This window comes from Solanum stenotomum, chromosome 8 (genome assembly GCF_019186545.1).
Source record: "Solanum stenotomum isolate F172 chromosome 8, ASM1918654v1, whole genome shotgun sequence".
NCBI lineage: Eukaryota > Viridiplantae > Streptophyta > Magnoliopsida > Solanales > Solanaceae > Solanum > Solanum stenotomum.
This window is the reverse complement of record NC_064289.1, coordinates 57,046,237-57,072,673: the sequence shown is the minus strand read 5'-3', so window position 1 is coordinate 57,072,673 and position 26,437 is coordinate 57,046,237. Positions and strand designations below refer to the sequence as shown.

At 34.7% G+C, this 26,437-nt stretch overlaps 2 protein-coding genes across 3 annotated transcripts; one reads left to right on the top strand and one right to left on the bottom strand.

Moving 5' to 3' along the window:
* The first annotated feature begins 743 nt into the window (after positions 1 to 743).
* Positions 744 to 7,943, top strand: LOC125872859 (casein kinase 1-like protein 10). The gene is made up of 14 exons (XM_049553655.1): positions 744 to 1,414; positions 1,549 to 1,589; positions 2,336 to 2,405; positions 2,768 to 2,916; positions 3,018 to 3,113; positions 3,413 to 3,483; positions 4,217 to 4,278; positions 4,374 to 4,437; positions 4,531 to 4,615; positions 4,945 to 5,071; positions 5,438 to 5,511; positions 5,601 to 5,664; positions 6,377 to 6,510; positions 7,359 to 7,943. Exons 1-14 carry the CDS (start codon positions 1,339 to 1,341, stop codon positions 7,617 to 7,619), a joined length of 1,374 nt encoding a protein of 457 aa, XP_049409612.1. The 5' UTR covers positions 744 to 1,338; the 3' UTR covers positions 7,620 to 7,943.
* A 401-nt stretch (positions 7,944 to 8,344) lies between these two features.
* On the bottom strand, positions 8,345 to 17,724 carry LOC125872852 (elongator complex protein 2). Of its 2 annotated transcripts, none has more exons than XM_049553652.1 (10): positions 17,319 to 17,724; positions 17,155 to 17,242; positions 15,065 to 15,150; positions 14,353 to 14,506; positions 13,415 to 13,575; positions 12,660 to 13,322; positions 10,532 to 10,853; positions 9,990 to 10,204; positions 9,138 to 9,315; positions 8,345 to 8,996 (listed from the first exon to the last, which is right to left on the bottom strand). In XM_049553652.1, the coding sequence occupies exons 1-10, from the start codon at positions 17,448 to 17,450 to the stop codon at positions 8,509 to 8,511; spliced, it is 2,487 nt and encodes an 828-aa protein (XP_049409609.1). In that variant the 5' UTR covers positions 17,451 to 17,724; the 3' UTR covers positions 8,345 to 8,508. The 2 variants fall into 2 exon arrangements, with proteins under 2 accessions (XP_049409609.1, XP_049409608.1); XM_049553651.1 differs by having other exon boundaries at positions 8,346 to 8,996; positions 9,990 to 10,207.
* Between the last annotated feature and the right edge of the window lie 8,713 nt (positions 17,725 to 26,437).

Sequence of the window (26,437 nt, the reverse complement as noted above, 5' to 3'; positions counted from 1 at the left end):
TTATAAATATATATTATTATAGATAGATATTTCTAATAGCTTCTTTACATTATATTATTCAACAACAACAATAATATACTCGAGTTACCTTCATTAATGAAATTTGAAAAGGATGAAGTGTACATAAACGACTTTACTCCTAGTAGAGATGTTGTTCCCAAAAGACTTTCGGCTCATACGCAATAAATTAAAATAGTTATAAAAAATGACAATAAAAAAAAACATAACAACTAATAAGGAAAGAAGTACAATGCACTTTGAGAAACCGCAATAACAACTAAAATGATCCGACAATCAAAATATAACAAACAACATATGTTAATAAAAATCAAAAGCAAAAAACTACATAAATAAGATTAATATGACGATATATACGATACTTTAGACTCTCACCGAGTAAACTCCTATTGAAAATGAGACAACACTCAATTACACACTAACATTTTATCTAACCTATGATTTTTATATTCTCCTTTCTAAAGTTATGTTTTTTAATAAATTAAAACTATAACATAATCTATTTAATCAACTATTTTTCATATTCCTTTGATCTATTCATATCTTATAATATATGATATGGTGAAATAATATGCTAAAATAATAATACAATATGATATATTATGAAACGATACCGATCCTCCGACCTTCCAAACAAATTTGTAGAAGTATGTTAAACAAACAAAGACAAGAGAAAAAATAACAGAAGAAGATACAAACAAAAGAATATTAAATAATTCAAAATCAATCCTTCTTCTCTCTCTCTGTATGCTGCTTGCTTTTCCACAAAATTAATTTTTTTTTTGAAAATCTTTCTCTCTCTTCTCAATCTTCCCTCATTTGTCCCATCTCCTTTTTTTCTCCATTGCAAGAATTCTTGACCTTTTTTATATATTTTCAGCTGTCAACAGGAGCTTAAGAACACCCCAATACACTTTTTTTTTAAAATTTGTACATCTGGGGTTGCAGAAAGATTGCTTTTTTATTAATGGGGTGATTTTTCTTGTAAAGATAGGGTTTTTATTCATTGTTGGGTTATTTGGAGATGATGGGTGTTGGTATTTGTAGAAGGATGTAGCTGGACAATAATTTTCTTCAAATTTTGATTGATGATTTTTAGGCTTCATTTTTTTGAAAGTTGTGAACTATAAATTGATTTTGATCTTTAGGGGTGGTAATTGGATAGATGTATGAGTAGTTTTGATGGGGTTAATTGTTTCTTGGATTTTCTGGGATTTTTTGGCCAATCTAAGTGAGTGAAAATCTGAGAGAATTAATTACTTTGGCTGTTGAAATTGTTGTTGTTGGTGAAATTTCTGAAGTGGGGTTGTTGAAATCAGCATGGATCATGTTGTGGGTGGGAAGTTTAAGCTTGGAAGGAAGATTGGGAGTGGTTCTTTTGGTGAGCTTTATTTAGGTATGTCACTTGGTAGAATTGATTCTATGGTCAACCCCATTTCATTTGCTTTTGAATTTTGTGTTTTTAGAAGCTTTTTAGCTACTCTTTTGTGTTTCTTATGTTTTCTGCTTCTTGCTGCTTTATTGGTTCAGGTGTGAATATACAGAATGGAGAAGAAGTTGCCATTAAGCTGGTATTGTCTCTAGTTGCTCATTCTTACTCCCTCTGTTCCAATTTGTTTGTCTTAGTTTGTTTGACTGTGCATGGAGTTTTAAGAAAATAAAGAGACTTTTGAATCTTGTGGTCTTAAAGTAAAGATATGTATAATCTACCAAAATGTTCTTTACTCGTGTGGTTTTAAACATGTCACAGCGGATGTTGGAATTCAAGAGTTGCCAAATTAGGCATTCTTCTTGCAATAGACTAAAAAAGAAAGTAAGACAAACAAATTAAAATGGAGTGAATATTAATTTTTGCTGCTTAGTGTTTGGTTCATGCTGTTTAGTTGTTGCTACGCTATGTCTATGTAGTTATGGCAGTCTGAATAGAACACAATGGGTAGAGACTCTTAAGTCGGTGTAGAGATTAGAGTATGAAAGTTGGAGAACTGCTGAGACAAATTATTTATATTGGAATGCAATGAGTCGAAATATAAGGGAACAAATACAGATGATTCGTATTCATCCAAATGAAAAGATGATTCATATAGTTGACCCAGATTGAGTTGTAGTTGATTGATTGAATTATTGATATGCCATTTAGCTCCTCTTCTATTATTATTATTAGAGTTATAGCACTAAAATGGTAAGAAACAACTATTCTTCTGATTTTGCATTGCACTTACATATGGTAATTGTTTCGCTCTTCCTAAATCTTACGTATTGATTGCTTTCCTATTTAGTAGAACTGTTCATCTTATCTTATTACTGCAACTATCAGGAATCTGTCAAGACGAAGCACCCTCAACTTCATTACGAGTCAAAAATATATATGCTTCTCCAAGGAGGAAGTAAGTCTCTCTTCATGTCCTTTTCAATTTTTCATATCCTCGGCTTTCTATCAATGATGCAATTGTGTTGATTTCTCTGGAATACAATCAAAAGAAAAGGAGGGGAGTATTATATGCTATTTTTCAGAAGTTCAATTCACTGACCCCTTCTTCCCTAATTATGAGCATGAATGGGCCTTTTTATTTACGTATTTGGGTACTTTCTGTCCTCTTTTACATGACGTTATTCAGATTAGAAAATATTTGGTAGAATCAAAGTAGCAACCAATTAGTTCTATGTGTTTTGTCTAATCAATGAACTTTTGGGATAGGAATGTGATGAATAGAAAATTGACTCCTTATCTCTTCCATTAATTATGAAGCCGGGATTCCCAATCTCAAATGGTTTGGAGTTGAGGGCGAGTACAATGTGATGGTCATTGACCTTCTTGGACCAAGTTTGGAAGACCTCTTCAACTATTGCAATAGGAAGTTCACTTTGAAAACAGTTTTAATGCTTGCAGATCAACTAGTAAGTACATCTTTGTCATGCCACTCCTTTCAGAGATTAGCTTTTATATAACCGTTGATTATGAGTCTTGATGTAATAATCTTGCTGTATGTCATTTTCAGATTAATAGAGTTGAGTATATGCACTCACGAGGATTTCTTCACCGTGACATAAAGCCAGACAACTTTTTAATGGGCTTAGGTCGCAAAGCAAATCAGGTATTTATTCATGTCCTGTCAGAGTTTGAAAAAGCTTCTAATATATGTCATGTCAATATTCCTTCATGGCTTCACCTAAACCGGTATTGGTTCATATCTCTCTTTGCTAGTTCAGTTTTTAGTTCACATCTATTTCAAAAAAATAAAATTAGATCTATTTCTATTTCAAAAAAGTTCAGTTTTTAGTTCATCACTGAATGCCATATCAGTGCTGAAGTAAGAGCTTCAATGAAAAAGATATGTTGCATAATTTGGAAGTCCTTATATTGGAATAAAATTGATTCCAACTCTAATGACAGGTTTATGCCATCGACTTTGGGCTTGCCAAAAAGTATAGGGACCTACAGACTCACAAGCATATACCATACAGGTAATCACACTTCGTTACTTGACTGGTCCTTGCAGTTGTCCTGTTTGTCTTTCCGGATGCTAATTTCACAGCTTTATAAGGAAAAGGATGGTAGTTTTGATTCTCTTTCAGTGCTCCTAGCAAGTTTCCATTGTCGAGATAATTTTATGTTTGTTGCCTACTGTTTTTTTTCCTTTCTTGATATGTTCACTTTATATAGAGAGAGAGCATTCTAGGATAGATAGGATCTGAATCTATTCGGGACAAGGTGGGAGTGGCCTCCGTGGTGGACAAGATGCAGGAGGCGAGGCTGAGATGGTTCGAGCATAGAGAGAAATTTAGTATCATTGCTAGTATTTCAGAAAATTTAGCCATGACTACTTTGATGGTATTACTCAAAATACATATAGTCACTAGAGTACTGAAATGAAGTTATCTCTGAAAATGGGATTTCACTAGATTTAGATTAGTAAAGTATGAAATTCAATCAATCTCCTACTGTATCCCATTAAGATTGTTGTAGCCAACTTTTTCTTGTTTCCAAGTCTTAGTTGAAAGGAAGAACCTACTGAAAGGTCTTTGCTATTGATGGCCTTGGCAACTATTGATTGTTGAATTGGCTGGCACTACTAGATTGTGTTATAAAATCTTCTATCGATCTAATTTTGGTTTTTCACTTTGTTTCTTTTCCTCAATTATGCATTCGTATCTGGAATGCCTCTGATGTGTTTTTTTTTTTCCAATATTCTTCCAGAGAAAACAAGAATCTGACCGGCACAGCTCGTTATGCCAGTGTCAACACACACCTTGGAGTTGGTAGGTGTATATCATTTAGGTTGTCAAATAATCAGGGGACTACTGAAGCTTTAGAGTCATTTCTAACTCACAATTTGTTTTTTTTTCTTGGCCAGAGCAAAGCAGAAGAGATGATTTGGAATCTCTTGGCTATGTGCTTATGTATTTTCTTAGAGGAAGGTAATTTCACCTTTTCGTTTTGGCATCTTTCTGTGGCTTCCTGATTTAAATTGTAGAGTTGTTTGCTGACCTGGTGATACCTTCTTGGTTCAGCCTTCCATGGCAGGGACTGAAAGCTGGGACCAAAAAGCAGAAATATGATAAAATTAGTGAGAAGAAGATGTTAACTCCAATAGAGGTACTTGTTATGATCATCAAAGCATCTTAATTCTGTGACACCATCATCACCATTTTTGAATTATGAAAGTATCTGTCATGACACCCCTAGCCATCCTTATGTCATATTATCTTGTCAAGCTATGATGGAAATTCTTCACTTCAACCTGGTTTCTGTTGAAGTAGAGATCACTCAATGTATTGATCCTGGCTATCCTAATAATATCTTGAGCTGGTTTTGGATGATATGTGGCCTTAGTTTGGGCTGTTCAGCTGTTGATTGCATTATCTGCTAGCGATATGAATCATCTGATGAGACAATTCACACATGATTATATTTTACTGTAACAGGTGTTATGCAAATCCTATCCTTCAGAATTTATATCATACTTCCAGTATTGTCGATCATTACGGTTTGAAGATAAACCTGACTATTCATATTTGAAGAGGTTGTTCAGAGATTTGTTTATTCGTGAAGGTAAATAATACTCTCTCTGTCCCAATTTATGTGGCAGGGACAATTTATGTGGCGGTATTTGACTGGGCACAAAGTTTAGAAAAGGAAAGGAAGTTTTAAAAAAAAATTGTGGTCTAATACAAGACAAAAACATTTTTGTGGCTGTAGTCCCTCTCATCAAGGATAAAATGGAAAATTCAAAGTTAAATTGTTTCTAAATAAAGAAGTATAACATTCTTTTGGGACAAACTAAAAAGGACAAAATGAGTACTCTGCTTTTCTTTTACATAGTTTTGGGTCCAAAAGTTGTCTAATTGTAACTACTCAATTCTTGTCCTTATAGATGTGTATTTTAGTCTCTTAATCTTAATCTTTGACATTACACAGGTTATCAATTTGACTATGTTTTTGATTGGACCATTTTGAAGTACCCTCAGATCGGTGCCAGTTCTAGAGGACGAGTTAGTTCTTTTCAAACATTCCTTTGGATTATTACTTTTCACTCTTCTTGGTTATTATGAACGATACTAGTGCATTTTCTTGCTTCCAGCTTCCTGGTGGAAGTACCGGGCTAAATGCTGGGCCATCTGCTGAAAGACCAGGAAGGACATCAGGTATTATAGCTGAACAGAAGTAGTGGATATTCTCAAAAATTACACTCTTTACTTTTTGTAGTTGCATTAATTAATTAAAGATGAATCTCAATAGGTTGGTTAGTTCCTTTTGGTCTTTAGTTATTTCGTGAGTGAAGAGTCAAAAACACACCTAAAAGTATTCCGTTTTTTCGAGTTTCATACCTGAACTATCAGGTGTGCTCGCACAAGTTTCCTACCTGGACTACCACCAACCATTTATTAAAACACACCTCAACTATCAATTGCTCCGTTTTCCTCCCTAAACGGTGGTGATGTTTCAGGTAGGAAAAAGGAAAATCTGATAGTTGAGATGTGTTTTGATAAATAGTTGGTGATAGTTCAGGTAGGAAACTCGCACACCTGATAGTTCAAGTATGAAATTCGAAAAACCGGGATACGTTAGGTGTGTTTTTAACCTTTTAACTCTTATTTCATCAAGACAAGGTTCAGAAACTATATCCTATCTATGAGTTCTTGTTCTAGATTTTGCATATTGTATAACCTGGAACATGTGTTCCTTGTTTCATGAATTATAAGTTTTCTGCCCCTTGCTGGAACTTCTGATTTTCTGAGATGCTTCATGAATATTATATGTGAGCTTCTCATGCTAAAGTTGAACAATGTTACTGCTGCTTCTGCCAATTTATCTTAGATTGACACTTGACAAAAATGTTTTAATTCTGTAATCCAGTCGGACAAGATATTCGAGACAGGTTTTCTGGTGCTGTTGAAGCATTTTCTAGAAGGAATGCTTCTGGTACGGGAAAGCATGGGGAGTACTCCAGACACAAGACTTCAGAGGATATGACTTCATCTAAAGATGTGGTATTGATCATTCCCTATTTTCTAAGAAAGAAAAGGAACCCAAAAAGATCCCTTTCTTCAATTCCATTTCAGAGTTGGAGCTGTTTTAGTTGCCTTATATGTTCTTGCATAGTGTGGTAACTTGCCAATCTTTGTACTTTTTTTAGAAGTAGCAACCACTAACTACTAGCTAGCCATCTGTTTAGAACTTCTTCATTTATAGGTGTGTATTAACCCTGTCTTCTAAAATAGTAGTAGAATAACTATGCCTCAATCCTGAATGAAAATCGTCGTGGAAGAGAAACTAAATTTATTAACTCATTGTCATATATTAGTTGTCTCCGTGTGACCCATGTAAGTCACGGGTTCGAGTGGTGGAATCAGCCACTGATGCTTGCATCAAGGTAGGCGGGTAACTGCCTACATTACACACTCTTGGGGTGTAGCCCTTCTTCGGATCCAGCATAAACATGGGATGTTTCTTTCACCGCGCTGCCTTTCTTTGAAATAGATGTATATATATTTTTCCTTTATGGCATGAGCCTCCCGATTACTGGCATTTAGCCAGGGTGGAGCTACAGGTATTGAAGGGGGTTCAATTGAATCCTCCTCATCGAAAATCATAATGTGTTCTTGTTTATATATATGAACCATTGAATCCCCCTCAACATAAGGGAAGCTTCTTGTGTAGTAGCATAGGTGGCAAAAAATTGCATTGTTTTAGGTCGTAGGTCTGAATTTCAGGTGTTGTGTTTTTGCATACTTTTAGTCCCCTATCTGTTTTTCCTAGTTCCGTCTTTGCATTTTGCTGGCTGGATTTTATGCTTTGCCTAAGTAGTACGATCAATAAATCTTCTTGTATGTTGCAGCAAGCTGATTCAGAAAGAGGCCGTACCTCAAGAAACGGAAGCTCTTCAAAAAGGGCTGCCATTTCTAGCAGCAGACCGAGCTCTTCTGGTGATCCCACCATCACTGATAGTCGGTCGAGCAGACTAGTGTCAAGCAATGGGCGTGTGTCTACCACACAAAGAATTCATCCAGGTATGGAACCAAAACCATCACCTTTCTCACGTAAGGGGACACGGGATGACCCTCTTCGGAGCTTCGAGTTCCTTTCAATCCGAAAGTAGAAAAAAGCATGTCACTTGTATAAAGAGAGAATTTCCTGTTTGTTTTGGAACATTGCAATCCTTTTAAGTGTTGTATATTGAAAATGTTTCTATGTGACAACTAAAGCTTATCCCAACTTCCAATTGTTCCTTGTTTTGGTTTTGATTTTAGAGCTTGAGTTCTGGCCATTTGTAAAAGCCTTTTGACTCATCCAAAGAATTGATGAGTAAAAAGTGCTAGAGTTTCATACATGTACACTCAGATGGTATGTATTATGTAATAAATATTATTATTGTACCAATGAATGTATCTTTTTTACTCAGTAGTAGGATGAACCTTTTATCGAACAGTGATGTTTGGACCAGTTTGCAAATATCTCAAATATTTCACCGAATACTTGTTATCTTTCATCAGCATACATGTATTAGGTAATCTTGTACACGTCCAACAAGGCTTAGACCATCTTGCATTTTCGGTTCTACCCTTTTCCCGAACAGAAAGTGTATGGACCAGTTCTTTGTAAAGGAGTGGCGGAGCTATGATTTTCACTGAAAGAGTTCTAAGCACACAAAAAAGTTAAAAGGGGTTTGGATGAACTCCCTCGGCCCTACTTAGTTTTGGCCCTGCCTGTTATCCATCAATTCTCAAACGTGCTGGCTTAATCCTTTGTTGCAGTCAAGGGAGCACAATACTACAAAATAAAATCTGCAAACATTTGTTATACATCTATTGATTTGGTGTAAATATTGAATGAGTAATTTTTGTGTAGAGAAGTAGGCAATTTTAATAATAAGCGCCGTCTCCAAACATATGATAATTAGTTGACTATTACCATTACAATAGGTTGACACAACCAATTTCAACAAGACAAGGTTAAAACAAACATCTATCTACCAAAAGTTCTGTAGCTTAGGTAATAGTTACACTGAATATTCTCACACAATGATCAGCTCCACAGGAGGCAAGCTGCACGGTCTCAGAATCTTCGCTCTTCTGAGGATTTCTCCAAGATAGTCGTTGAACAGTAGAGACGTGGCATAGAAATGGATCAAACTTAACAGCAGGAGAAGCATTTTGGACTGATAAATGCCCATCTCCTCCTCTGCTATTCAGATTCCATAGTTCAATCAGCCCATTTTCCATTCCCACTGCCAGAAGCCCGCGATTGCTATGGCTATCGATACCTAACCAAGACAGGGCAGTGACACTGCTTTTGAAAGGTGGAAGTGTCAACAGTAGCTTCACCGAGGTTTCAGTTTCCACAGCCCATATTTTGACAGTCTTGTCCCTTGAACCAGTAGCAAATTCATGACCAAATGGGTTCCAAGAACATGACCATATTATTCTTTTATGTGCTTCTTGCTTAGCTACGAGCTGGTAATTGATCTCATCAGTTCCTGTATAACACAAAGACGAGTTTCAGCACATGGCAAAATAAAAACTTGAACAAAAAGTTTTATCACAAGCTAAATACTCTCCTAGCTTTCAAAACTTCTCTACAGATTTTCAGATAAAGGCAAAGCTGATAAGTATCAAACCTTTATGATTAATTTGAAAAACAGAGAAGTGGCGATCTCTTGAAACAGCCAAAAGATACTGGTTATCATGAGAGAACTCCATTTGGGTCACTGTTAAACTATGAGACTGCAAACGACCAACGGATTTCCAAGAACCAACTTGCCAAAGCCATATTTCAGCAACCGGTGCTGATTGAGCCTGCAGGATTGTATATCACTGGCATAATTAGTATTCACAATTAATTAAGAAAATAAAATACCCAATGTAATCACACAAAGTGTTGTCTAGGGAGGGTAGAGTGTACGCAGACCTTACCCTTACCTTGAAGGTAGAGAGGCTGTTTCGGATAGATACAATTAATTAAGAAATTAAAGACTATTTTCAAAACAAAAGAATATCATTAGAAGTTGAAAGGAGTATCTAGAAGAATATTGTGAATTCCGTCAAGTGTCGCTATAGTTCACAAAGGTCTCTAACAACGTAAAGAAGTTTCCTGAGGTAATGCGCATCACCAGTAACTTAAACAAAATGAGCAGATTGACATTTGATTTCTCATAGGAGTACGAACGCCGCAGGATCAAACCCAGCTACTCCTCAACTAGCCCCCACACCAATAAAACAGAGGCTTATCATGGTCAAGATATTGAAGAAAACTAACACCATATATAGATTGGAGTAGCATTCTTTCAACTTTTAAATCGAAGCATATTAAGACCAGAAACTAAAAACCAACTTTATCAGGGCACTTACAAAAGTATAACCAAGTTGATGCTATAACAAGAGACTCAATCAAAGTTTATGACAAGGAAAAACCATGTGTCAACATGTTACCCAAAAAGAAGGGAAAAGAAACAAGGGAAAGGATGTTAAACCTTGCAGGATGAAGCTACAAGCTTTCCATCATGATCACAACATAGAGAAAAAAGCTCATTCCCATGACCATAAAGTTTGTGTGATTCGGGCCATAGAGTATGCCATGCCAATTGCTCTTCAATAGGTGGCTCTGTCAAGACAACTGGAACTGCTTCAGGAACAGTTTCTAGAGTATCAAAACCTTCCGTATTGCTTCTGTCTGTTGGTGTCGATGCTGCTGCAAATGATAGATTTAGGTGTATCAGATATTTAAAAATATAAGGGTCTTCGAAGGAGCCATTCAGGATAATCTCTATTTGTATCAGAACACTGTGCATGAGATATCACAGCTCTTTAAGCAAAGTTGAAAAAGACTCATTAACACATCAAATTAAGCCTAATTCAGTATGTGGTTAACAGAAGGTCCTTACAGTTAATTTTGACAGGTCAACAACTCAGTTATATATCACCTTGTAACATCAAAGTGATGATGGAAAAATAAATGAATATCTTTTATGTTAATATGCAAAAATGATATCACACAGTAGACTAGAAAACTCACCCTGAACATAAATAGGTTTCTGCGATAGACCTAGAGCAGACATATTTGCGCCTAATATCTGCACATCAGCTTGAATGTCAGCAGAAAAACTAGAGTTGTCTGATGTAACATGGCTCAACGTTTTCAGAAAGGATAGAGGAGATTCAAAAACTCTTGCAACTTTCTCGTCTGCCCCGCCAACAAAACGATGATTTCCTTTTCCTTTGATTACTGTGACACAATTTATGTCATGACCATGAACTTGAGGGCGAGCAATTTCATGCCAGGATTCTTCATTCTCTACGCTTGTATTGTTGAGCCAAGGAGCAAATACTCTAGTAGTCTGCCAAAAACTAAAGATTGAGCCCAGAAGATCGATAATTTATTCATTAGAAGAGAGTATGAAATAGGGAAATAAAATTCATGGGTACTTGACCAGGTATGCAGCAGAAGAGAAAGCAAGAGATAAAATGCATGGATACTTGACCATTATGAACCCCAGTTCAAGACTAAGCATGTTTAATATTTCCAAAAGCTGGAAAAAATTGCAAGTTCAAAAAGAAAATCAGTAACTTGACAAAGCAGTAATATTGCCTACTAGAGCTCCTTCCAAAATCTTTACTTCATTGACTCGTATAATTTAAACACAACAGAGAAGGAAAAAGAAACAACTTGTGGAAAAGGATAACCAAAACCAATTAACAGGTTCAGAGAACTTGTTCACCGTAATTGTTTGCTGATTAGAAATCAACCTACAGCTTAAGGACATATATTGAGTTTCCACAGCGATGAAGTCATGGTAGTGCGTAGCAGTGAGCCTACAGCACAATCAGCATATTGGATAATTTTCAAATTTTAAGCGTAGTCCATCGCTCAAAGTTCATCAGGTAAACCAAAACAATGTCTGATCTAGCTATAGAAGATGTTACAGGCAAAACAAAATGCATGGGGTCCCAAACAGCTTACAGTGAAACTAAAATCCCATCTGACAATTCTCATGAGCGCACTAACACAAAGAAGTGATACATATCCTTCATCTTAAAGTATCCACAGTACACCTTTGTTAGTAATGGTTAAGAACACCATCCTTGGAATGATCAGTAATCCCTAAATATTAATGATGGCCTACTTAGGAAGTGGACAACATGTTTTGTGCAATAAGAAATGGACTAGTCTTTCCCTTGCTGATTTATTTGTATTTCTCCTAATTGCAGCAGCGACAAAACCAATTGGACTAATATCACCTCTCACGATTTTGCATCCTAGCAAATGCATTTAAGATTAGCTTTTCTACAACTTTGACACTTTGTCGCATGGAGGAAATTAGAACAAATATATTAGAGATGCTAAGGATACTTGGGAAATGAGTTAATAATCTATACCGAGATAAAGTAGCTGCAAATATTATTTCGGTGAGTGAACCAGAATGGTTGACACATTCAGCAACAACAAGATGGAAAAAGTTGGGTTAGTTAAGAGATAGCAAGAAGTCAATTAAGAGGCTTAACATAACACCCATGACTGCCACAGCCGGGAGCCATAAGCCCCATAGGTGCATTATGTGTAGGATGATTTGTGAGGAATGCTAGGATTTCCAAGGGAACAATTTTTTTTTCTGTTGAGAATGTGGAAACTATTGCTTTTTTATCTTCACAAGGTCATTTCCCTCTTGGAATAACATTTACTTGGTCAATTTGTAACCATCAAAGACAACAATTCAAGAATGCAAGGTGTTGCTGAATGTGCTATTTCAGGCATCTAGAATACTTCAAGATCATTTTCCTTCAGAACAACATATATAAGGGATATGTTTGTTCTATTAACTTTGACAGCATTGTTTAAGGCGATAAGCCTCTTCCATGATGTTACCCTGACCAATCTGCAGTAACATTGAAAACTCTATTTACCTGATAAATGATAATATACTTGATTTAGTTTATGTACACATTCCACTTCATTGTAATATTCTACCTTGAAAAAAAAGCTCATTTTCTTTGTTATTTACTGGGTAACTAAAACAAAATTTCTTTGCTGTTAACAAGGTGTTCATTAGGTGGGAAAATAAACAATGTCACCATTCTGCTCACAAATAGCTTAAATCAACATATACCATTCCAAAAAATTGAATTTCTAAGTGCAATAAGATTACCTGATCATGACTGACAGACATCATATATTCCCCACATCTAGCCCAGGCGATGTCCGACACTGCAGCAAAGTGTCCGGATGGAACTTTTTGTGGCTTCCAATCATCATACTCAATACCAACATTTTTCCAGAGGTGAAAAGATCCACCATATCCATGAGCTAAAATAGAATCTGCATTTGGACTCCAGTGGCCACCATAAAATCCCAGAGCACAGTGACTTAATTCCCCAACCGTAACTACATTCATCCAGATACCAGTTGTCTTTTCAGGTTGCCAGATCAACATTGTCTTATCCATGGATGCAGATAAAATGCTTTGAGGCTGAAAACACTCAATTCCCTCAACAGAAGAAGTCGATGGCGGCTGCCATTCCACTGAGTATACCCAATCCTCATGCCCAATGAGGAGAGATTCCATAGAGATCTGATAAGAGGATGAGCCAGCTACAAGAACAGGACCTTTAATGTAAGAAGCCAAGCTCGTTTGTTGCTTCTTGTTACTAGCTGAAGAATCCTGTAAGGTCATCTTCCATATGCGAATGCCTTTGTCTTGAGATGAACTTACAAGTAGAAGACTAGTTTCACCATTCACATACACAGGCAATGAGAGATCTAAACTCCTAATCCAGTCTGTATGAGCCTTTAACTCACAAGCACGAAGAAACTGCGACATAAAAACAGAAACAAGGTTTATTATTAGCAAAGGAGACGGTAATGTAAGCAAATGCACAAGAAATATGAATTGCTGTTTCATACTTTTCCATTTCTCTCACCACAATATAGATGAATTTTATTGTCCAATCCTCCCATGGCCAGAACCAGCTGCTTGCTATTCCCTGGGAGCTCTGCTAGTGAAAGAGCAACCATAGGTTTCTGACCAACAAACAGAGAATCCGAGCATGACAATTTGCAATCACCTACAAAAGACAGATCAAACATAGAGGTAATATTAGCACCAAAAACTACATAACAGTAAGATAAATCACTTGACGGGAGAATATACATACGGGTAAAGCAATTTGTGCATGAATTTTCAGATCCCATGGACCTTGACAGTTATCTCTCTCAATTCCAGTTCAGATTTTTATGACATAATGAAGAGTATGAAAGAAAAAAAGGAAAGAATATTTCATACAATTTCACCCATATATACCTAATTAAATCTGTACAGAGGACAGGAAATGCTGATCACTGATTACTTAGTTAACTCCCATCTAAAACTAAAAGAGTAATTACTGAATTACCTTCCACTTAAAAACTATAAGAGTAGAATACTTCCTGGCACCAAAATCTAATCTAGCTTAAATTCTTAAACAGTAATACATGTGTGGATTGAGGTTTAGTGGTTCCATCTTTGCCCGTAAAGGGAATTACAATGGATATATTGGACTGCTATACACAATACGTATTGCAGGAAAATGCAGATAATATTTCAGACTATTGACATGACCATCACGCGGATTGGCTAAATTACTGATTACAAGGATGAACCCAAAAACACTAAAATCACAGTAATTTCAGCTGTCAATGTGATTGCAGAAAGGCATCAAAATTTAAGAACAAAAAGGAGCAGAAACCTCCTACACAGTAGAATGGAAGCTAATCATGATGTAACAACTTTTTTCATTTAAAGGTTGATCATCATGTAACGACTAAAGCTAGACTGTGAAGCAATTAAGATATGTTCTTCTCACCTCCACGAGTAGATGGAAATACTACTTCCCATACATTCACAGTGCCATCAGAGGATGCAGATGCAAAAACAGCTTCTTGCTGAGACACCATGATCGCCGTGATGCAGGTAACACCTTTTTTGTGGGTTTGTGGCACTTGTAAGACATATCTCCACTATCAGCAAAAATATAATTAGTCAAGCAGGAGAACTGGCTGTAATTGAACATTAATCAAGTGTTGTTTCTTTAAATTCTCAAGCAAAGACTACAACTAAATGCCTTCTTTTACCCACTCAAGGAAGACAAAGGAAAATTCAGGACTCAGAGAAAAGAGATGCTAATAAATTGTGTTTTTAAGACAAGAAAATATGAAGGACTTAAAGGCAAATACATGTTTTTGATGAAATAGGTAAAGAGACAAATACATTTTTTTGATGAGAAAGGTAAAGAGGCAAATACATCTTTAAGGAGAATAATAAGAAAATCAAAAAACAAATTGTATCTATTTTAACTGTCCATTCTATAGTCTTGGTGATAAGTTTCAAGGATACTGAAAAAAAAAAAAAAAGTTTCAAGGATACTGGCTTACCATCTCAAACTATCTTTTCATCCCCTCCCCCTCTCTCTCAATCCAAGAAAATGAAACATTTTTTAGTGTATCATTCTTTCCTATTGGGGGTTGAGGGAATCAGTGTAGGGTAACAAGAGAATGTTGGAACAAGCAAATGACTACCTTCGCATCCACAAGAGAATACTCCCACAAAATTATTACACCTTCCGCATCTCCAGAAAGCAAAAAATGTTGTTCCAGCTGCTTAGCTGCAATACACAAAGCTTTACTTAATAATTGATAGAAGCTGCAGTGACAAACCTTCGGAACATTTGTTCATAGAAGCAAGGAAATAAAAACTTCTCTAGAAAAGGAAATAATTGGGTGCGTTCTCATATTCAATAATACTAATACAACAATATTCCTAGTGGGGTCTGAGAAGGGAAGTGTGTATGCAAAACTTAACATTACCTTATAAGGTGATATTCAATAATACACTACACAAATAAAAAGAGATAATTACAGCTTTTCTCTCACCAACAATAAGGAAAAAGAACGTTTTATAAATTGCTCATTGTTTGTACATTTAGCAAACTATTTACATTTAGCTTGAATATCCAGTCATTACAACAACAACAACATACCCGGTGTAATCCCACAGGTGGGGTACAGGGAGCGTGGGGAGGGTAGAGTGTACGAGACCTTACCCCTACCTCATGGAGGTAGAAGCTGTTCCCGAAAGACATGTAAAATATTTACATATTTAGCGACTCGACAGAAAAGGTGATTAGTGAAGCAGGTAATTTTTGAATGTTATAGAACAACTAAGTTAAGTGCAAAAGCCATACTCGGGGAAAAAAGGGTAAAAATTATGAGTAAGTAAAAGATCTAACATAATATTAGTAAATTAAGGTTCCTTAGATCTTTCATCCCCTGCTTTTCAGCTGAAGTATTGTACTATGAACAGCTAATGATACTAGTCCTCCACAACCACTAACTTTTATAACTAAGACTAGACTAGTAAAATAAGTTAGAAGTAACCTAATTAGTTAATGAAACCATTATTTACACCACTTATAGCAACACAAATTATACTCCCTCCATTTCAATTTGAGTGTCTTAGTTTGACTATGCACGCTAAGAAAGTAACGGAGATTTTTTAAATCTTGTGATCTTAAAGATGACGCGTAATATGTTGGATTTAATGAGTTGGTATTTATAGAAAGAGGCATTCTTTTTTACGAAGACTAAAAAAGAAAATAACACATAAATTAAAATGGAGTACTTACCTTCCATCACCTAACTCTCCAATTCTGCAACCTAACTAACTATGTTGGAACAACTGTATCAAGGCCAAATATAAGCACAAATATCTAACACTCTGTTACATGTTACCAGTTTCAAAAAAAATATCTAACACTTTGTTTGGATGGTTGTTGTTTCATAATGTCTCGTATTGCATTATTTTGATGGATACAATGACCGGATAGATTAAATCATTTTCCGTTGTTACATAATGTCACACATCAATAATTTGAAGGATAAATCTACAAGTAAAAATAGGGTATGGGGTGGAGTTACCATAAAAAATATGGTTAAGGATAAAATATGATAGGTAAAAACAAAATGAGAAAAAAAAAAAGGGAATGACAGATCACACCAAGGCGGTCTTAAACAAAATGGGACTTTTCATCTTACCTAAAGATTAAATGATACAATACAATAAAATTTAAGGTACTATCAAAACAAACATTATATTTAAACTAACAACACAATACAAGGTAACGTGTGATCCCACCAAATCGGTTTTATACAAAATGGGACTTTTCGTCTTACCTAGAGATGAATTTAACGTTACCGTACGACAAAAATTAAAGAGTAATCAACACAAGCGTTAAATTTAAACTAACAACACAATACACTAGGTAACAACCATCCAAACAGGCTATAAGGTAAAAAAAGGTAACATGCGACCCCACCAAATCAATCTTATATTACCTAAATACGAATTTAACGCTACAATAAGTTAAAATTTAAGGAACAATCAAAACAAACATTATATTTAAACTAACAACATAATACAATACAATACAATTGGTAATAACCATCCAAACAGGCTGTAAGTTCTTTTTAAAAAAAAATTTAAGGAACAATCAAAACAAACATTATATTTAAACTAACAACATAATACAATACAATACAATACAATACAATACAATAGGTAATAACCATCCAAGCAGGCTGTAAGTTCTTTTTTTTTAAAAAGGCAGTACCTTTGAATGCAAACTTGCTATTGGGAAGCCAAAGGGTACAATTCACAGAAGCTTTATGACCAGGTAGTGTAGTCAAGATTTGAGCTGTCTGATTAAGAAATATACAAACATAAATTTCAAAAAATTAATAAAAATATTCAAGCTGAAAGTGGAAAAAGAAGAACCTTTGGACAGAAAATAGCTACACCATTTTGGGCACCAAAAGAAACTAAACCAGAAGCACCCCATGAAACGTTATTCACTACTCTATTACACCCTGCTCCAATAAAAACTCTCTCTACTTCCATATTTTGCATAATTTGAGTGGATTCGCCGCGACGGCAGTGTGACGACGGAGAAGGAGGAGTTACAGTAAGATAACGGAGCAAAGATGATGGCTTTTCTCGATTCCGTTAACGGCGATTCACGGCGGAGGTGGAGGAGTTGCAGTGAGATGACAGAGCAACGGTGGAGGTTGACGGTGGCGGAGATTTTTACTCGCTGCCGGAAACGGCGATGTGACGGCGGGAGCAGAGAAGAAGCAATTCAGTAGAATTGACAAATCGTATTTTCAAGGCCCAAATAAACCCAAAACTGACCCATGCATATAAACCCAATTATTTTATGGACTCATATTGCCTTTGACCCATTTAATCGTGTGATTTGTCTGGTCCTTTAGTTTTTGTCCTAAGTAATTGAATAAATATCTAATGAGTATAAGTTTTTTAACATGTCGAATATAATTTGAGATATTATAATGCATAAATATAAACTTATGTCCCGCCATTTTTTTAATAATCATGAAGGATAAAAATTAAAGACCAACACAACTTTTTATTTTGATCGACTGATTTATGGCAAAATTTTCATAAGACATTCTGTTTCACATCTCCATTAAACGTGTATCTATCTTTTTTTTTAAAAAACAAAAAACTATATATATTATTACTTCAAATCCACGATGTCAGAAGTTAAATTTGACAAAGTTTGAAGTTATATATGACTACTCAATATCAATCATTTTTGCCTAAAGTTCAATCATATTATTTAAAAAAATAACAAAAGTTGATAATTTAGAGGTTAAAACAAAAATATTTAAGTAGTTGAGAGACTTTGTAAGTAAATAAACATGGTTAAGCGATGTTTATATTACCAACAAAAAGAAACATATTTTGCTAGGTAATTTTGAATTTTTGGATGATCTGAGTAATGAACTCAGTTTTTATTTGTAATCCACTTCAGACTCAATAATCGTCTAATTCATACATTACAAATTATAACCCATTATATATAGATACATGAAAAAATCAATAAAAAGACAAACAAACTAACCCAAATTTAACTTAAGAATGATAAGATTCTACTATATTATAAAAGAGAGTTTAGGCCCAAGTATAATATATAATATTCAAGATTGGGACTTTTCCCAATCTTGAATATTATATATTATACTTGTGGGACTTTTAAAAGGAAGTTTATACGTACCCAACTATAATATATAATATTCAAGATTGAGACTTTCTTGAATATTATATATTATATTTATTATATAGTACAACTTGGGCATAAACTCTCTTTTAAAATAATATAGAATATGTATATATATATATCTCACAAATGGAAAAATCTCAATCAAGGAAGCAACATATATCATTTACAAATGACTTAAAAAGCTTTAAAATATTTAAAAGCTATATAATAAAATAGGTTCACTCTCAGAATTCTATCAGGCTCACATATATTGAGACAGAAGAAATAACACATATCATTTTAATTACCAAAAAAGTATTATAAATAATAATAATTAACAACTTAAAATATCTAAAAGACATTTTAAAAGGGTTAATTTTGTAATTTTATACATATCACATAAATTAGGACAAAGTGACCAGTAATGTACATTATTTCAAAGTTACATAAAAATATTATAAATCACAATAATTAATAACTTCAAACATTTTAAAAAAAAATATGAAAATTTGGATGACTCTCCAAATTTCATTTGTGTCACATAAATTGAGACAACAAAAATAACATATATTGGGTCCATTTTAATTTATTTGTCTTATTTTTTTTATTTTTAAAAATTGCATACTATAAATAATGATAATTGACAACATAAAATATATTTTGAAAAAAAATACAAAAAATCTCACTGATTCTTGAAGTGAATCTATCGTAAAAATTCTATAAATCATGATAATTGACAACATTAAATATTTCAAAAATGTTGCATGTGAGTAGTCTTATTATGCCTTAAATAGCGTCAAAGAAAGTACAGGTTTGTGATAAATAAACTTATTCTTTTATCCACACAAACAATCACTTCAAAAACTCGATTATTAGCCCCAAAACATATCATTTATATTATTAGGCCCGTGCATAGCACGATATGTATATATATATATCTCACAAATGGAAAAATCTCAATCAAGGAAGCAACATATATCATTTACAAATGACTTAAAAAGCTTTAAAATATTTAAAAGCTATATAATAAAATAGGTTCACTCTCAGAATTCTATCAGGCTCACATATATTGGGACAGAAAAAATAACACATATCATTTTAATATTACCAAAAAAGTATTATAAATAATAATAATTAACAACTTAAAATATCTAAAAGACATTTTAAAAGGGTTAATTTTGTAATTTTATCCATATCACATAAATTAGGACAAAGTGACTAGTAATGTACATTATTTCAAAGTTACATAAAAATATTATAAATCACAATAATTAATAACTTCAAACATTTTTAAAAAAAGTATGAAAATTTGGATGACCCTCCAAATTTCATTTGTGTCACATAAATTGAGACAACAAAAATAACATATATTGGGTCCATTTTAATTTATTTGTCTTTTTTTTTATATTTAAAAATTGCGTAAAAATACTATAAATCATGATAATTGACAACATAAAATATGTTTTGAAAAAAAATACAAAAAATTTCACTGATTCTTGAAGTGAATCTATCGTAAAAATACTATAAATCATGATAATTGACAACATAAAATATTTCAAAAATGTTGTATGTGGGTAGTCTTATTATGCCTTAAATAACGTCAAAGAAAGTACATGTTTGTGATAAAAAAAAATTTCCTTTATCCACGCAAACAATCGCTTCAAAAACTCGGTTATTAGCCCTAAAATATACCATTTATACAGACAAACAAAACGTAAATAAAAAAGAGTAAAAAAGGGCATCCAAATCTATATATATATATATATGAGAATAGAGAGCCCATTCATTCAACACGTGTACTCATATAATAGATGAGAATAAAGGAGCTTAGGGTCAAGAGGGCATTTCCATCATTTTACCCTATATAATAGATGAGAATAGAGCGTACAATATTGCTTTCTCTGATTTGGAGCCCATTCATTCTACATGTGTACTCATCTGTTGTTTCTTAAGGAAACGTGTACTCATTTGCTCTTTTTTAAGCAAATTTCTACAAACTTTTTGTTTCTCCTTCTCTACATCTTTTGCTTTTCCTTTTCTTCCTTCCCACTTCTTGGTTTATCATCATCTTCCTCCTTCTGTTTGTTGAAATTGCTGCTCAATATATTCGCTGGTTGTACAGTTAACTACCACGTAAGAGTTTTCTACTCTTTTCTCTTCGCTTTATATTGTTTTTGGGTTTTAATTTTAAAAATATATTTGTCGGGTGCTTCTTTCAGTGAAAGATTTAGCTTGCTTCCTGATGAATTTATGAATTCTGTGCATAATTCCAAAATTCTGGAGAAGATGGAAACAAGTTGCAGAGAGAGAAATTTTCCTTCATTAGCTATTCACAATGCTCAATACATGTATTTATACAATCATGTAACCGACTCTGCTAACAAACTACTTCTAACTAATTGTAACTAACAATACAACTAATCATGTAATTTGCATTACTAACAGTGCAATGCATAATGTAACTAATATTGTAAACTTAACTAGAGTTAACTAATTCATCAGGGAACTCCTATACATTTAGTTAACTCTTTCACACCCTCCTTCAAGCTAGGAGCTATAAAGATGTTCTTCATTCCTAGCTTGGACATGAGATGAGAATGAGAGTGGACCCCAAGCGCTTTTGTAAGAATATCTGCAGGCTGATCTGCAGAAGGAATATATGTAGTGACAAACAGCCCATCCCGAATCTTTTCCCTAATAAAATGGCAATCAATATCAATGTGTTTTGTTCTATCATGAAACACGGGGTTAGGGGCAATCTGAAGAGCTGAAGTGCTGTCAGAATAGAGAGACACATGTTGTGAAATACTAACACCAAGCTCTTGAAATAAGCTAACAACCCAAACTATCTCAGCGACAGTTGAAGCCATAGCTCTATACTCAGCTTCAGCTGAGCTCCTATAGACTGTGAGTTGTTTCTTTGACTTCTATGATGTAGGAGAACCTCCATACTGAACAAGATAACATGTGATTGATCTTCTACTGTTAATGCATGCACCCCAGTCAGCATCACAGAAGACTTTCAGTTCATTACCTCCATGAGATGACATCAGAATTCCCATCCCTGGCGCTGACTTTAGGTATCTGACCAACCTAAGTACAACATCCATATGTGACTTCTTTGGTGAGTGCATAAACTGACTCAAACATTGAACTGTAAATGAGATATCAGGTCTAGTGGTGGTGAGATACAACAACCTTCCAATCAATCTCTGATAATTGGCAGGGTCTGCTAGTGAAGGATCTTGCTTCCCAGATGGTATATTAGTGTCAAACTCAGTGGTAGTGAGTTTTTGGTTCAGTTCCATTGGTGTGGAGACTGGTTTAGCTCTTGCTAACCCCACGTCTGCTATAAGTTCCAAAGCATATTTTCTCTGATGTATCAAAATGTCTTCCTTACTTCTAGCAAATTCTAGACCAAGAAAATATCGAAGTTTTCCCAGGTCTTTAATCTTGAATGCAGCCTGTAATGCTTATCTAGTCTCATGCATCAAGATAGAAAGTAGTAAGTCATCTACATATATGAGAACTATGACAAGTTTACCATCACTCTTCTTAGTGAACAAATAATAGTCTCTAGTGCTCTAGTGAAAACCTGATGCAACCAATGTAGTAGTAAGTTTAATATTCCATTGCCTAGAAGCCCATAGAGAGTGATTTCAATAGTCTACAAGCCTAATTATGCCCAAGTCTGTTATTAAAACCATCAGGCAAATCCATATACACTTCCTCATACAAATCTCCTTGCAAGAAGGCATTGTACACATCCATTTGGTGTATGGGCCAATGGTTAGCAACTGAAAGAGAGATTACTGACCTTACAGTAGCCATTTTTACCACAGGTGAGAAAGTCTCTTGATAGTCAAAACCCTTCTTCTGATTGTATCCTTTTGCAATTAATCTTGCTTTGAACCTTTCTATAGTACCATCTGCATTGTATTTGATTTTATAAACCCACTTGCACCCTATAACTTTCTTTCCTTTTGACAGTTCTACCACTTCCCATGTCTTGTTCTCTTCCAAAGCTTTAATCTCACATTTCATAGCTTCTATCCACCTTGTATCTTGTGATGCCTCTGTGTAACCGGTAGGTTCAATATCTGTAGAGAATTTAGAAACAAAACTCTGGTAGTAAGAAGACAAGTTAGTGTAATTCACAACTGAGGCAATTGGGTAAATACATCCATTTGTGCTAGCTTTTGTGACATAGTCCTTATGCCAAATAGGAGGTCTGACATCTCTAGTAGATTTTCTCATTGGGGTTGCAGGAATAACATCAGCTGGTGCAACAGAAGTTGCAACTTCATCAACCTGTAGTTGGACAACTTCCTCTGGCACAATCCTAGTAGATGGAGAAGGAGGTATTGGCACAATAGAAGCTGTGACTAAATCATCAAAGTCAAATTGTTTGTGAGCAAGCAAACTATGTTGTTGATCAGTCAAAGTATCTTTGAATGGAAAGACATCCTCTATGAACATCACATCCCTGCTGATAAAGAAACTCTTGTTCTCTAAATCATATAACCTATAGCCCTTTTGAGTAGTTCCATAACCCACAAATACAACTCTTACAGCCCTTGGACCAAACTTATCCTGCTTAGGAAGATTTGTGGAAAAACACAAACAACCTATAGTTCTCATGTGCTCAAATGATGGTGGTTTTTCAAAAAACTTTTCAAATGGTGATAGATCTGCTAAAACAGTGGAAGGGATCCTGTTTAATACATATACTGCTGCATGAATGAAAAATCCCCAAAACCTGTCTGGAAAACCAGCCTGAAATTTGATTGCCCTTGCAGTTTCAAGAATGTGTCTGTGTTTCCTTTCCACCACACCATTTTGTTGTGGTGTGTATGGACAAGAACTTTCATGCACAACTCCATAAAGTTTAAACAAAGCATTACAATTGGTGTTAAAAAAACTCAGATCCATTGTCAGACCTGACCCTCTTGATCTTAATATCAAACTGTGTTTCAGTATCAACAAAGAATTGTTTCAACAAACCAACAACATCAGATTTAAGCCTCATTAAAAAGATCCATGTCCATCTAGAGTAATCATCTACAATAGTCAAGAAATAACGCATTCCATCAAAAGTTTCCACTTTATAGGGACCCCAAACATCCATGTGTAGTAATTGGAAAATACATGTAGATATTGCTAGTATTATGTGTAAAAGGCAACCTAGTCTGTCTAGCTAGTGGACAGACTTCACAATTATGTAATGCAAACTTGTCACCAAGACTATGAAAATTAGGAATCTTCCTAAGTACATTCATGGGAACATGACAGAACCTTTTATGCCACACAGTACCATCAACTTCTTGTGTGACTGCTAAACATCATTGTGAAACTTTATCTTTGACTTCCATTTGTGAACACAATGTGTACAACCCATTCTTCTCCTTACCAATCACCCTCACTTTCCCAGATGAGAGGTCCTGAAAAATACAACATTTTGGGTAAAAAGTGACACAACAATTCAAGTCTTTTGTCACCTGTGATACTGACATAAGATTGACCTTGAATGCTGGCACACATAAAACATTTTTAAGAATATCACCTCCTCCAATGTGGCAGTCCCCAATGTGTGAGATTTTGGCAGAGGTACCAGTGGGCATTTGGACATGCCCTGCATTATCTATCAGGCCTTTATGATGTAACAAATGAGGATTACTAATCATGTGGTGGGAGGCACCAATATCCACTATCCAGTCTACTAAAACAGGCTGAGATAAAGATAGATTACCTGCCATATTAGCAGTCCCCTGTGTGTCATTTATGGATGACTGATTCAGCATGTCAAGCAACTGTTGATGTTGTGCAGGGTGAACATGTGCAACATTGAACCTGGGGTTGTGGAGGTGGTATGTAGTAAGGTGAAAGAGGTGGACATTGTTGATAAGGTGCCATTGTCATTGAGTCTTGCCTATGTACCGACCCTGCATCATACATTGAGTTTCCAGCCACAACAACTTCTCTTTTTCCTTTGTAGTGTGGAGGATAACCATTCAACTTATAACAATTTAGCTTTAGGTGACCAGTCTTATGACAAAAATCACAGTTCAACAGCTTAATATAATCAATACGCAGATGACCTTTCATATGACAAAAGTCGTAGATACAGGTATAGAGGATGTAGGTGATCAATGGTAGCAACCGCCATGGTAGTGCCCAGTTGATGCTCTGCAGCAGCTCCAGAAGTGCCCATCGAAATTAAAAAAAAAATAAGCTGAAGAAAATAGAGAAATTGCTTGATACTGAGCTGAATTGAGCTGAAGAACACTCAAGAAATGTTACTGTTGGATGAGGAAATCTCTCATTGCAAGCTCGAATTGCTCTGATACCATGATGAATTTATGAATTCTGGAGAAGATGGAAACAAGTTGCAGAGAGAGAAATTTTCCTTCATTAGCTATTCACAATGCTCAATACATGTATTTATACAATTCTGTAACAGACTCTGCTAACAAACTACTTCTAACTGATTGTAACTAACAATACAACTAATCATGTAATTTGCATTACTAACAGTGTAATGTATAATGTAACTAATACTGTAAACTTAACTAGAGTTAACTAATTCATCAGGGAACTCCTATACATTTAGTTAACTCTTTCACACTTCCCTGCTTACCTTTACTTATAATTTTGAACTTACCTTTACTTATAATTTTGAACTACTTGGTGATTAGGTTCTCAAACATCTACCAAAACACTAATAGATTTTTTCCCCTGAATTTTCATTTTGGTGTCTGATGGAAATGCAAAATGAAACGACCGACTGAAAAATGGAATGGTAATTAAGAACATTGTTACTAATCAGTTTGCTACATTGAAAAATTGGGCATTTTCACTCACTCTAACGTTACAATTATCACTTCAATAAAATAGAAATAACGAATTCATGTTTTCCCTTTGTGTGCCTCCAAATTAACATTCCTACCTTAAATCATAGTCATGCTTTAAAAAAAACTATGCTCTAAATTATTTGTTAAATTCTTTCCAATATAGAATCTTTGAATTATTGTATATATTCAATTTATTGGCGTTGTGATTCTTTACGATCCCAATTATATGGTAAATTCTCTCTAAAATAGAATGTTTGTATATATTCAATTTACCATTGTTGTGATTCTTAACAATGTTGGTGCTGCGTTATAGATTAGTAAAGTGATTACAGTATCAATGAATCCTCAACAAACAACAAAGCATCCTGCCAACACAACAGAGTTTTACAATAAGAATGTCAAACAACGCGAAATTTATCAAAATATGCTGACATCTGAAAAAAACACTTCTGCTACAACGAAGCCTCAATAAAAGAGAGGCAACAACTAAGCGTATTCTTAGAAATACAAACTCTTCGAATCCTGCTGAACCGATATGTCTTAGTCAAGATAATGTTGATGTTGGATGCTTTTCCTCTATTTTAAAGTCAGGTTGGGACATCTAATTGATCACTTCTTATATTCTTATATGTATGTTGTTATTCATGCTTATAAACATTTTCATGATACTAATCAGTACATCTGATATTTTTAGGGCACCAATTGTGCTACAAAGGAAAAAAAAAGGGTCCATTCCTTTGGAGTTTTCACAAAAATATAGCCTTGTTAATCTTTGTTTACCATCTATTCCTACATTTGCTCTGTCTATTCATTTAGTAGAAATTTGTGTTAAATCAGCTTATATTTTAGTCACCTCAAATGTGTTAGACGCTTCAAGTTTCAACTATCGATTAGCACTAACATGAAACTTCGGTTAAATTATTTTCTTTGACTGCCATATACATCTCAGGGAAAAAATAATATTACACTCTTATTATGCAGTT